The 12,614-nt window shown below is 45.5% G+C and overlaps 2 protein-coding genes across 2 annotated transcripts in view; one reads left to right on the forward strand and one right to left on the reverse strand.

Annotated features, from left to right (window-relative positions):
* Positions 1-12,614, reverse strand: part of PIGH (phosphatidylinositol glycan anchor biosynthesis class H) — a 174,541-nt gene that overhangs the window by 106,956 nt on the left and 54,971 nt on the right. The gene's annotated exons all lie outside the window — the stretch shown is intronic.
* The window catches only part of PLEKHH1 (pleckstrin homology, MyTH4 and FERM domain containing H1), an 82,415-nt gene that overhangs the window by 37,091 nt on the left and 32,710 nt on the right, over positions 1-12,614 (forward strand). Inside the window, 6 exon segments of the mRNA XM_006021407.3 lie at positions 4,030-4,108; positions 5,017-5,108; positions 6,224-6,374; positions 7,394-7,533; positions 8,865-8,975; positions 11,491-11,577. Coding sequence (XP_006021469.2) covers positions 4,030-4,108; positions 5,017-5,108; positions 6,224-6,374; positions 7,394-7,533; positions 8,865-8,975; positions 11,491-11,577 — 660 coding nt within the window.

Below are 12,614 nucleotides of genomic sequence, written 5' to 3' on the forward strand. Positions count from 1 at the left end.
CGCCGATGGGAATCGCTGTTGTCTCAGTTCTCTTGCTGTTCGGCCCCTTTCTGTTCTCCCTGGGCCTTCCTTCCTTTACTGCACGCTCCCTCTGGTGCTAGGGCTCCCTCCGGCCCCCTCTTGCTCTGTGCCCTCTTTTCTGGGACCTTACCTACAATGCTGCCCCCTCCTGGGGCTTTCCGTGCCCACCCTTGGGCTTCCCAGTAAAGCTGCCCCCTATCTGGGGCTCTCCGTGCTTCTCAATAATGCAGCCCCCTTTCTGGGGCTCACCGTGCCCAACTTGGGCTTCTTAATAATGCGGCCCCCTTTTTGGGGCTCTCCGTGCCCACACTTGGGCTTCTAAAAATGCTGCCCCCCTTTTCTGGGGCTCGCCATGCCCAACTTGGGCTTCTCACTAATGCGCTCCCCTCTCTGGGGCTCGTCGTGCTCGACTCGGGCTTCTCACTAATGCGCTCCCCTCTCTGGGGCTCGCCGTGCCCGACACAGGCCTCTCAAAAGCCCCTCTCTGGGGCTGGGGTCTGTGCCCCTCGTGTGCCGTGTGCTGCGCCCGCTGGCGCTGGGGTCCTCACACTCCGCTGTGAGTCCCCTATGAGGCCTCCTCCATCGCCTTATAGCCTCACCCAAACCACCGGTCTAACCAACAACAAAACAGAAGCCCCTGGGCTGTAACATAAATTGAAGCCGCCTGGCTAAAACAACATTGCTCAAGCATCTTAGAGCTGCCATATGCTATACCTGCAGTCAGGCTTCTTCCTGCACCCCGGTTTAGGGAGCTCCTACCTCTCTGACTGCTGGCAGGGAACTGCCTCAGGCCTCTGCTCCTGGGCTTTATAAGGGTCAAGCCCTGCCCCTTCTGGTCAGCTGACCTTCCCTGGTTGCCCCGGCAACCCACAGCTGCGCTCCTTAGTCACTGCTAGGGCTCCTTCCCTAGCAGTTTTCCCCTCTATGGGAGCAGGGCACCTCAGTGCTCTGTGACAGGCATGTATACACAGACAAATGAAAACAGCATGTGCTAGCATATCTGCATTAGGTTAGCCTAGTTAGCATAGCAGTGAAGACACAGCATGTGCTAGCAACCAGAATACATAACCAGGAGTCTCTGAAGGGTTTGTACTTTTGTTGCTAGTATGTACTAAAGTTCTTACAGCTGCATCCTCAATGCTATTATTACACTTACTAGCAAATTGCCCATCATGAAAGATGTGGGGGGAGGACGGAACGCCGCCACCCAGCGCCCTGCGGTGCTGCCACTCTGCCTCTGGCCCCATGCGCCACCCCCATGCTGTGCACCCCCCCCACCCCATGCCACTGCCAGCTCCCAGGAACGGGTGGGGGAGGGGAGTTTGCATGCAGTGGCAGCCGATGACACCCAGCAGCACGCAACATCCCCCCCTCCCCCGCTGCCTCCTCCTCTCTGCCAGCTGTTGTCAGGGCTGGGTGGCAGCGGCAGCAGGGGGGAGTGAGCGCCCCCCCCTCCCCTTCCTCCCTCCCCTCTTCCTTGCCACCTCCCCCTCCCTGCTGGCTTTTGGGGAGGGCAGGGTGGGGCCATGGCTCCCTCACTCCCTTTGTCTGTAAGGCTCTGGGCCGTCACAGCCAATCAGCACACACCCTCTCAGCAGCGCATGCGCAGTTGGCCCAAAGTGTTATGGACAGATAGACAGACAGACAGACTAAGGCTTTTATTAGATTAGAATTAACTAAATTAAACTAGCACAGGCATTCTAGAATATGCTACAATCAGACCTACATGCTGTGGTGCAGACATACCATGTGTTTTGTCTCTTTCTATTGCTTAGCTTCCATGGAGGATAATAGCCTACTACCATTACTGCCAGCTGTTCATTATTTCAAATGGCTGAGATACATGCAGTGGACTTAAGGTTCCTACTCTGTCAGCAGACCAAACGGGTGTCCATATGAAGTCACATGAAGGAATTTCAGGGAGGGGGTTGGTTTGCTTAAAAAAAAATCTAGAAAATAACATGCAAAAAACGCTATTGGACTTGCCTTATTAAAGCTGCAAAGGTAAGAACTTTAAAGTTTGCAGAGAGAAAACAAAGAAAACAAACCATCTGCTAAAATGGTTAAAACATTTTAATATTTCAACTCCCACCCTCCCGCCCTCGTTTGATTCAAACAATTGGGAAGTGACATTTTTATCTCTGTCCTAGCATTCTGTGTGATGCTAGTAAAACCACATAAACCAAGCATTTCACAGGTAGGCATTCATTCCATTTTCTTTGTATTCTGCATCCCTTGCCTGAGACACTTGGGTCTGATTTAAAGGAGTGCTGAACCATCACAATTGAAGTCAGTGGGATCTGTGCTTTGAACAGATAGTGTTACACAGAGCGTGTCTATAAGAGACGTTTACTGTGCAGTTAACTAATTAGCCCTATTAGGCCACAGTAAACGAATTCTGCAGCAGTGCACGTGTAGACATTGCCCCAGCTGCCTGGAGCATGACGGTGCTTCAGCATGGGGGCTGCCTGCCAGCTAGCCCCATGCTAAAGCACCCTTGTGCCCCAGCCAGCCCCTCTGCAGCACGTTGAGCTGGGGGGAGCAGCCCCAGATAGATGTGCCACACATGAATAAACTTTGGAGCTTATTGCTCCTGAGCGCACATTCAAATGGCATGCCTAAAAGCAATAAACTCCAGTACAATAAGTTTATTCATTCACATTCATTGCATGTGTAGACATGTCCACAGAGGCATAACAGGAGAGCTCAGCAACTGGGGCAGCAGCTCCCAAGTGAGTAGTGACTGCTATATTTCTGTGGCCCTCTCCACTAAGTCATCACCTGGGGCTGCTGTCCTGGTCACCCTGCCTTACTACTGGTGTTATAGAATATTAAATGATTTGAAAAAAAAAAAAGAAGCAGGACCTATGCAACTTAGATCACAAACCCAATATTGGTGAACATTTTTTAGTGTAACTCCTCAGTGCCTCAATTGTAAAACAGTCATAATTTTATCCATTTATCCATCCATAGGGTTTTGTGACTATGAATTAATGTTGTGATTATGAATTAATATTTGTGAAGCACTCAGATAACTTAATGATGAGCAACATATAAGAGCCCCTGAGGGGGTTAATTATTCTGTTTTCTGAGCTGGGTTTGAATTGCGTGCATTTAAATAAGGCCTGGGGTCACAATAAGCAACGAAGTGAAAACAAAATTTTGATTAGATGCCTATTAACTGAGTACTCTCTATTCTGGGCACCAAATGAGGCTGGGGTTCTACAGAAAAATTAAGTATGAGAACGTAGTAAAATATAATGTTAATTATGGCATTTAACATTGAGTGCATCTTTTCACACTCACAATGTTAATGTAATTATGTTGAGATAGTGTATTTTAAAAAATAAGCATGATAAGAATGATGATTATCCACCAACCTTAACTTTGCATTTGCACACTAACTGGTTGATTTGTCAATGTTCTGTTGCATTAGTGCCACATTTTTTCCATGGAATTTGCATGACATTTTTGAAACACTCAAGAGATCCTTGAAGATAAAAGACCATATGTTATTGTAAGTCAGGCCGAAGCTTATTCAGACAATTCCAGCCATTGCTTCCATTCCCTCGTCGGAAAATGGGAATTCTTCACACATGCCAATTCTATATAGTTATTATTTACAGACCTTTCTTGATACTTTTTAATGGATTGTTCATAGCAACAAAACCAGTAGTTCAAAATGATTTTAAAAGTAAATGGATGATTGAGTGCCAGTGTCTCAGTTTGCAAATGTGATCTCTGTACACTGAAGCAGTGATAAGGAAGATGGACTGGCTAACCTGCCATTAGAAACCACCATGCATTGGGATGCACCATTTTTCCTTAGAGATCCTTTCCTTCTTACCCAGTGTTTCTCCCTGCATGAACAGTACTTCCATTTGGGACAGAATGACCAGGAAAACCATTAAATATAAGCAAGTGAAAGCAGTCCAATTGATTTACAGTGTAATGTTTATTGCCTGGCATTTTATTTTACCGTTGCCCTGTGTGTTGGTGTTATTCCAGGAGAGCCGGATCTATGCAGTGGCCAAGTCTGGCATGAGGCTGTCTGAAGTGGCTTTTGGGTGTGACTCTCCCAGCTGCAGTAAGTTCATGACTAAATCCATCCTGAGAGGGGGCTTAGGTAGAAGCTTCAAGACCTTAACCTCTGGTTGTTCAGGTTCTTTTCTTTACTTGCCTGTCAGACAGGATGCAGAGGAAGATACTAGGGCCCATGTATGGCCTTTTCTTTTGACCCCTACCATCTGCAGAGAATCCACTCCCTTTTCTCCTTCCACATCTGTGAAAGGACACTACTTTTGCATACCCATCCTGCCATCTGCATGCCTGTGATCTGCTCTGGTGGCACAGGCATGAACCCCTCTAAAATGAAGGTAGGGAAGGCCTGTTAAAGAAATGAATTATCAAGGTCCAAATCCATCAAGGTCCTCTGACACCGATATCCTTGAGCATGCTGCTTTGGCTAGCCTCTTGACATATACTTGAACCTAGGTGAACGGAACCTATGCTGCGACAGCAATTGAAGAGATCAAAAGCAAGCTCTTTGTCCAGTTCTTCTTGGTTGGTTAATGTATAAGATGGCCAAATATCCACATCCTAGCCTAGTTAAGTTGTGGTTCATCATGCATTTTCCCACCAGAATGCTAAAGATATTGCCTTTGAGTGGCTCACACTGCCTTGCTGCCATCACAATGGGAGAAAAGCAGGAGGAGCAGATGGCATGTTCCACTCTCTGACCAAGGGAAGCCCTGCAGCTGCCTCGTACAACTGTATTCTGCAGTTAATAGAATTCTACTACTAATATATTCTACATTAGTGACCCACCCTAGAATCTCTGCAAATCCCAGAGGACTCCCCTTCTCATTAGTTCATTCTCATTAAGATTTCCCCATTGCCAAATGCATACCTTCTTAGATATATACCCCATTAGAACCTGCTGCTTCTCACAAGTGTCTATTATTCATGCTCGCTCTCTCCTTTTGAATTCCCCAGATTCAAGTTTTACATCGCATTCAGCTTCTGGGCCATTCATCTGCCTCATTTATAGAAACGTCACGGTGCCAGTCTATACCACACTGAAGGGGGTAAGGATTTACTTCACCTCCTCCCTGAATATGAAATAATATGACAAGTGCCACCTTGGCAGCAGCATGGGACAAATCTGAGGAAAGCAATATGGTGTGAGAATGCCAGGAAGACCTGGAGACCATCAGGCTGCAGAGGATTAGTATATGTCATAGTACCATATTTATTCAAATAAGAAATGAGATTTCCCCACCCAGTCAGCACAGTGGGGAAGCCCCTCATCTTAGATTTGGATACAAAGGCAAGTGTCAGGTGGCTGCTGTGACTCTGACCCTTACCCTGGGTCAGGGCCAGAGTCAGACCCCCAGAAGCCTCCTGTCTCCTTCTGCTTGCCCTCTGCAGCTTCTGCCTGCCCCACTCCCTTTTCCCCCCTTACTGTTAGGCACAGCTTGGCTCCAGCTCAAGCTGCATTGCCTCCCAGACACAGAGTACAGTAAAACTCCATCCCCTGCCTGACCAATAAGCATTTCTTTACTGGCTCTGCACAGGGAGGATGGGACTTTTGTGCATGTTCTGGTCCAAGGATCTCCAACATGCTCTGAGGAAGCTCTAGGATGATGGGGATGGTTGAGCTTGGAGAGGTCCAGGAGAACACTACTTAGTGGATGTGATGGGGATGAAACCTAGGCAATGAAATAGAAGATGTTTCTTGTTAGACCAAGAAGAAAGATTGGGCTGGTGAAGGCCAAGGAGAGTAGAACCTGGGGAACCCCAGGGAGATGGGACATAGAAGAGAATTATGCAGAAGGATCTAAAGGGAGGAGGGCAAAGGCATAGCAATGCAGCCCCACACCCAGAAAACCTCTGTCACACAGGGGCTGTGCCAGCTGCTACTATGCTGACTGTGGCAGGGTGGTCAGCTGCCAGTGTGGCAAAAGGTGGTGCCCAGGGCTGCTGCCCTGGTTGCCTCCTCAATTATGCCACTGGAGGAGGGAGAATAGAAAATGAGAGTTGAGAATATTGGAGCAATTGTGTGGTGCAATGGGGCCCACATAACTCGAAGGGATGAGACTGGACTGCTTTGTTCATGCTATCTCCTTACATATTGTAGCATGTGACTACACTGGAAAGATCCTCCTTCCTCACATTCTGACCTCAGGGGCTTGTTTTCCAGAAAGCTACCCAGATTAGCAACGTTCCTTTCTTAGATGAGTCCTCAGGGTCTGATGACGACTGCAGCTCCCATGCCAGCTTCAGGACGTCCAATGCTGGATCTGAGAACAGGAAAGCCAGCATGCCAGGCAGCCCTCGTGCAGTGAAACGAGGTAAGACGGGGGCATTCCTAGGGAATAGTCAGAATCCTGATGCTAGAAGTGAGACAAGGTAAATCTTTTTACAGTGATCAAGGCTGGACACAGAGCTGCCAGGCCCTCCCATTCCTGATGTCTGGGAAATCTCCCAGAATGCTGGCTGAGAGCAAGCAAATATGAGCTGTCAGTCACAGCAGAGTCTTCTAGGGCAGTTTATAGTCTGTGGCAAATGTCTGATGCAGGATCAGTTTTGGGATCACCCTTTTTGATCACTGCATATATATGTAGATCCTTGGAATCATGAGCTTAATTAATTACAAGTCAAAAAAGCATCCCTATCTCTTGGGCCACAGTGAGTTTTTCTGTTAGGCAAGCTAAAGCCAGCTCATATCAACCAAGCTGCTGTTGGCTCCTGTTAGTTCTGCCACAAGCTAGTAAATCCTTCACCAGAAACCAAACGGCACTTAAGCTGTGCTGTAATTTCTTGTCTTTGAAAACATCAGGTAAGTTGTATCCTACTCAGTATAAATAAACCTGGCAAAACACCTGAGAATGAGAACTGATTTTTAGGAAGATTAGATTGGCTCTAAAGTGCAAGGTGCTCATAAGGATAAAAAAAATTGAATGTTATTGTATACAATTTTACATTGCCTGTTGGTATGAGGTATTGAGCAACTTATCTCAGCATGATGGCTAATGGCTGCAGGGGTATAGAAAGTAAAGCCTTTCTACTGGTAACAGATGATGGTGGTTCTCCTATTCCTTGAGGGGTAAACTTCTGATTTGACAACTGAAGTCTCTAAGTGAAACTTCATATGTGTGGTTCAGATGGTGAATTTCTTGACTGGGTTTATACAGCCATGGGTTCATTGCACTAGGGGTGTCCCTAAGCAGCCTCTACTGTGAGTTGGAATTCCTTCCCATCTCTACTGCTCCCAGAGAAATGTGTGGTGGGGTTTCAGGTGCAAGTTACAGATCTCTCTCTCCCTCCTCTGACCACACAAAATTCCTATTGTTTCCTGTATTCCCCACAGGTGTCTCCATGTCCTCACTGAGCTCAGAGAGTGACTATGCCATTCCCCCAGACGCTTACTCCCTGGATGGTGACTATTCAGAGCCAGAGCACAAACTGCAGCGGACATCTTCCTATTCTGCTGATGGTGGGATCTGCAATGTGAGTTGTGTCATCTCAACATACAGACTGGGATGTGAACACAGCATTGGCCCTTGAAAGGCAGTGGCAAAACCATGGTACTTTCAATATTATGGAATACGAGGTCTGCCATGCCAGCTCAGGCTGATGGTCCAGCTAGTCTTTGGCAGCACCCATTGCCTGATGTTTGAGGAAGGTGAAAACCCCATAGTATCCAAAAACAGCTCCCCAGTGCTGAGCATTCGGGAACTAATGCCTCTGGACCCTACTGCCATCAATATGATATTTGCTTACCCTCATAACTCTCCTGCCTGTTCAGTTTTTGAGATGAAGGTCATGCCTGTACCCAGTTGCGAGGAAACAATACGTGTTTAATTTGGAAACTTGGGCAGTGGGGGAGGGGGCGTGCATTTTGGTCTAATGATTAGAGCAACCAAGTTTGCATATGTTCCCAACTCTGCCACTGACTCAGTGCATAACATTGGTCAAGTTACTTAACTTCTCAGTTCCCTTATCCCAATCCCCTGTCAAATGGGATTAATAACAAATGAATGTCTCGGTAAAGAGCTTGAGATCTCCAAATGAAAAGCAATCTATAGGTACAAAGTGTGATATATCTTGTCTTAACTATAGTGGACTTAATACTGTACAACATAACTACAGCAAGCTACATCGATAAGCAAAAGGTAAAAAGTGCTCCTACATCAATGAGAATGTGGCTGTTCAACCACTAAATTATTTCTGCCTGGTCATAAGGGTAAGGAAAAAGTGGAGCACAGATCCCAAAGGCATGAGGAAGATCTTGTTTGAACTCCTGTCTCAGCTCAGCCATAAGTTATAGGCTAACTGCTTGATCAGAGTCTACAGCCTGTGTTAGGTAGAAGGCCAGAGGAGAGCATAATGCTTGTAGAATCTATCACCGTTCTCCAACACACCCACTACTCATCTAACCCTTCATCCTTTTTACACAATGCTCTTGAAAGTAAGAAACCAGGCACACAGGGGGCTTGAGACCTCCTAGTGCCAACCTGCAGCTAAACCTGAAAAGTGCCAATCACATTGTGGGGAAAAAATAATTCCCAAGGGTCCAGACAAGCTCTAAGGACAAAACCAGCCCTGCCATCAGGTGCCTGTTTCACTAGCTTACTAGTTCACTAGGCTAGTCACACATGCACGGGCAGTAGCAGATTTTCACAGCCATGTAGTAAGGTGGGTCCTGACCGCTGGTAGCAACAGCTAGAGAGATGATGGTGGATGCTGGAGATCTGGTGGATGGCTGCACTGGCTTGGACACTTCCTTTACAATTGTACTCTGAGCAAACCCAGGATAATCCACGTTCTCTCTCTTTTAGGAGCCCATGGAAAAGTCGGGCTATTTGTTGAAAATGGGCAGCCAGGTAAAGACATGGAAGAGGAGGTGGTTTGTCCTGAGAAATGGACAAATCATGTACTACAAGTCTCCGGTGAGTCACATTTACATCAGGTTTTGTGAAGCAAGAATTCACTAGGAACCAGTTCAGGACTGAGTGGTTCATTTCACAGAGATCACAAAAGGCAAAAGCCTATTTTATCCCAGCAGTGATCATTGTAACATAAATGTAAACAAACAAGCAAACAAAAAACAGTAGATAAAGCACTCAAAGGTCAAGAAAAGAGAAAATTCAGGTTGCTTGCAGACTATTTTCTGAATAAGCATTGTGATATGGTCTTTAATCACATGGTCACATATTGTTTCTGAAATAAAACTAGCATTTTCCAACCTGTTAGTATATGATCATTAATGTAAAGGATAGTGTGATATATACGCTATAGATTTCTTGTTCTCAGTTCAATATCCCCACTTGTAAGTGCTTACTCTGTTAGCACTTGTAAGTGCTTACTCTGAACCAATTAAAATTTCATCAAATATTCTCCTTCATCTAACTTGCTTAGAATACAGGAGTTGCCAGATCAGGCTAACTGACCATCCCAGCTAGCGTTCTAGCTCTAAGGGTAGGATGGACAAGAAACCCCACTGTGGCCAGTTATGCAGTAATCTGCCCATACTGGACATTTCTTCCAAACTCCCACCAGCATGACTGGTTTTTAGGTGTACTTTACCCAATTTAAAAGGCAATCAGGACTCAGAGTAGAGATTATATCATTTCTACCCAGGAGAATTTTGACAATCTTTTCTCCAATGCCTGATGAAGGGTGTTTGTGCCCGAAAGCTTGCAATTAGATTTTTTTTTTTGCAAAAATCGTGTTGGTCTAATAAAAGATATCATCTCTAGTAAGTCCTGATTGCCTTTTCCTCTAGACCAATACAGCTACAACCTGGATACCTTACCCTAAAAAATACCTTCAGCTTTTGATATTTACAGTGAGTTCCAAAAATTAACTGTACACAGTATAAAAAAGGACTGATTTCCTTGTATTGGTTTTTGCTTTTCAATTTCATTTGATAACCTTTTTTCTTACACCATGACAATAAGAGCATTCAACTAATATTGTTCATTATTTGTTCATTATTTCTATCATGTTTCCTCTTCTTCTAAACTAAACTAAACAGCCTTGGTCCCTTCAATCTTCCTTTACATGGAAGTCTGCCCCAGCCCCTAGTTATTTTTGTGGATTTACCCTATCACCACACATGCATGTTTCTGTTACGCCATTTTCAAGACAGAGTGACCGAAACTAAACACAGTATTCCAAGGGAGGACATACCACTGATTTTTGTAATACTATTATAATACCTTTAGTTTTCTTTTCCATTACATTACTTGTGCATCCTAACATTTTGTTTTCTTTTCTGACATTTGGTGCACATTACACATCTTGACAAAACAGAGGACAAAGGAGAAGCTATTGTTTGAATAAAGGTTAAGATAAAGAGGACAAAGGAGAAACTATTGTTTGAACAAAGGTTAAGATAAAATAGTTAAAAAAATGCTTCTCCTTTTACAGAAAATATGATATTGGAAAATGTTCTACAATCGAAAAAGTGTTTAATAATTTTGCGTAAATTAATATTTCAGCCACTTTTCCAACTTTTGGACAAATCCTGTCTGTATCTGGTGAATTAATTTCTTTAATTTTCAAGACAGAGTCTCTCTCTTTAATTTATCACTGTTCCAAAGCTATTTCTTTTGACCACTCAGACACTGAGAGTGTTTCATCTTTAATATGTGAAAAGAAAAGGTGGGTGGAATAGGTTTCTCCAAAACATCTTCTGTGGAAAAAATCATGTATTTTCTTTTTAGTGTCTTTCACCTCCATTTTTCTCTTTAGCAGACCTATCAGTTTTCTGACAAGCTCTTTGCTTCTGATAAAAAATAAACTCTTGTTACCTGTTTTTGTTTTTGACTACTTTCTCTATAAATTGCTCTTGGAATTTCTAATTGATATGTCACATTTTACCTACCGTTAGTTAGTTTTCTATGGGCTGGACATGGCTTGGTTTTCCATTTGCTGAAGGATACCTGCTTGGAGCCCATTCCTACTATTTCATTTTTTGACTAAAGACCATGCATGATGAATGAAAAATGTCATTCTTCCAAACATTGAAGTTCTGAGGCTGAAAAACCAGAGGGGTTGTTATAGACACTTTTTAGCAAATTCACTATAGTGTGTGCTGGAGAAGCATATTATATAAAGGGGTCTGTAGTCACCTGTGCATCTGTATCCCTGTATTTGATTCAACCGTATTCATGTCACTTCTAAGTATATTGTTGTTCAGCTATTTCACTGAAAGCTGCCCAGCTCTTCCATTAGCATGCTGTAGAGATCTCCTATATTTGTGGTGTTTGTGCTGATAGTTGCGCTGTAAATCTGGGCTGTGGGAGTTATGTTGTCATTAGCCTGAAAGGAGCATCTCTTACTCTGTACGTAATACGGCAATCATGTGTTGCCTCACCTGCATTCAGATATGGTTTTTCATACTCCATGCTGCCATCTGGCTGGAGAATCTAATACTTATGTTGCCTTTTTTCTTCATAGAGTGATGTTATCCGCAAACCTCAGGGTCAGGTTGAGCTGAATTCTTCCTGCCAGATTGTTCGGGGTGAAGGTTCCCAGACATTCCAGGTAATTATTGCCTTTTGGCTTAACATTTAATCACATAATCAACATCTGGGTGGGAAAGAAAATGGGAGTTGCAGAAAGGTACTATATTTACTTGATTAAAAGACAATATTTTTTCCCCCATTTAACATGTGGGCAAAAGCCCCTCATCTTACAATCAAGTATGATGTGGCTGGGATGGGGAGAGGGGGAGAAGGCAGCTGCTGCGGCTCCAGTTTTGGCCTCAACCCTGGTTCAGGGCCAGAGTCACAGGTGCCACCTGCCCATTGTTGCCTCTGTACCCCCTGCCACTCTGCCCCTGCAACCTTGAGCTCCCGCCACACCCAGTCCTTGCCTCTCCCTCCCCCGCACACTTCTTCCTCCCCAATCCTCCTCCCCTCCATTCCCCCTTGTCTTTGCTCCAGTGCCAGCAAGCTCTGTCTTTGCTGCAGCACAGAGCCCAGCCCCTACCCCTGCCCTGTAGCAACGATGCCAGCTATGCACCACTGCTACAAGGCTAGGCTGGAGCTGTGCTCAATGCCCTGGGCTACAGTGGGAATGGTGCCTGCGTGCACCATAGCAAAGGTAAGTGTGGGGGGGTGGAGAGAGAGGCAGGGGATAGAGACTTTGAGGGGTGGGAAACAAGGGGGAAGGGAAGACAGGGACCCAAGGCTGTGGGGAGCAGAAGCAGTGTGGAGAGGGGAAGGAGAGGGGGTGGGGGAAGCAGGGCAGGGGCCTGAGGCTGTGGGAGGTGTCTCGGCCGGGTAGAGCCGACCGAGGGAAACGCTGATTAATTAAGTGAACGTCAGGCGGGCTGGTGGATGGAGAGGCGAGACAGCGTATTGGTTGCAAAAATAGTTTTACTTACGCCGCTGGTGGCTGCGACGCAGGCTGTGAAGGCTGCTTGCGTAGTTGCAACGAGTTGCTTCAACTGGCAAGAAACCGAGCCAGTGAGTCCACAGACAAACCGGGCATGCAGGGAAAGGGTACGTCGGGGATAAGCGCTCGGTGACGGGGAGGAAAAATCGGTAGTTGATCAGGCTACTGATTCGCTCTGCCAC

Source organism: Alligator sinensis, unplaced genomic scaffold, assembly GCF_000455745.1.
Source record: "Alligator sinensis unplaced genomic scaffold, ASM45574v1 scaffold768_5, whole genome shotgun sequence".
Lineage (NCBI taxonomy): Eukaryota > Metazoa > Chordata > Crocodylia > Alligatoridae > Alligator > Alligator sinensis.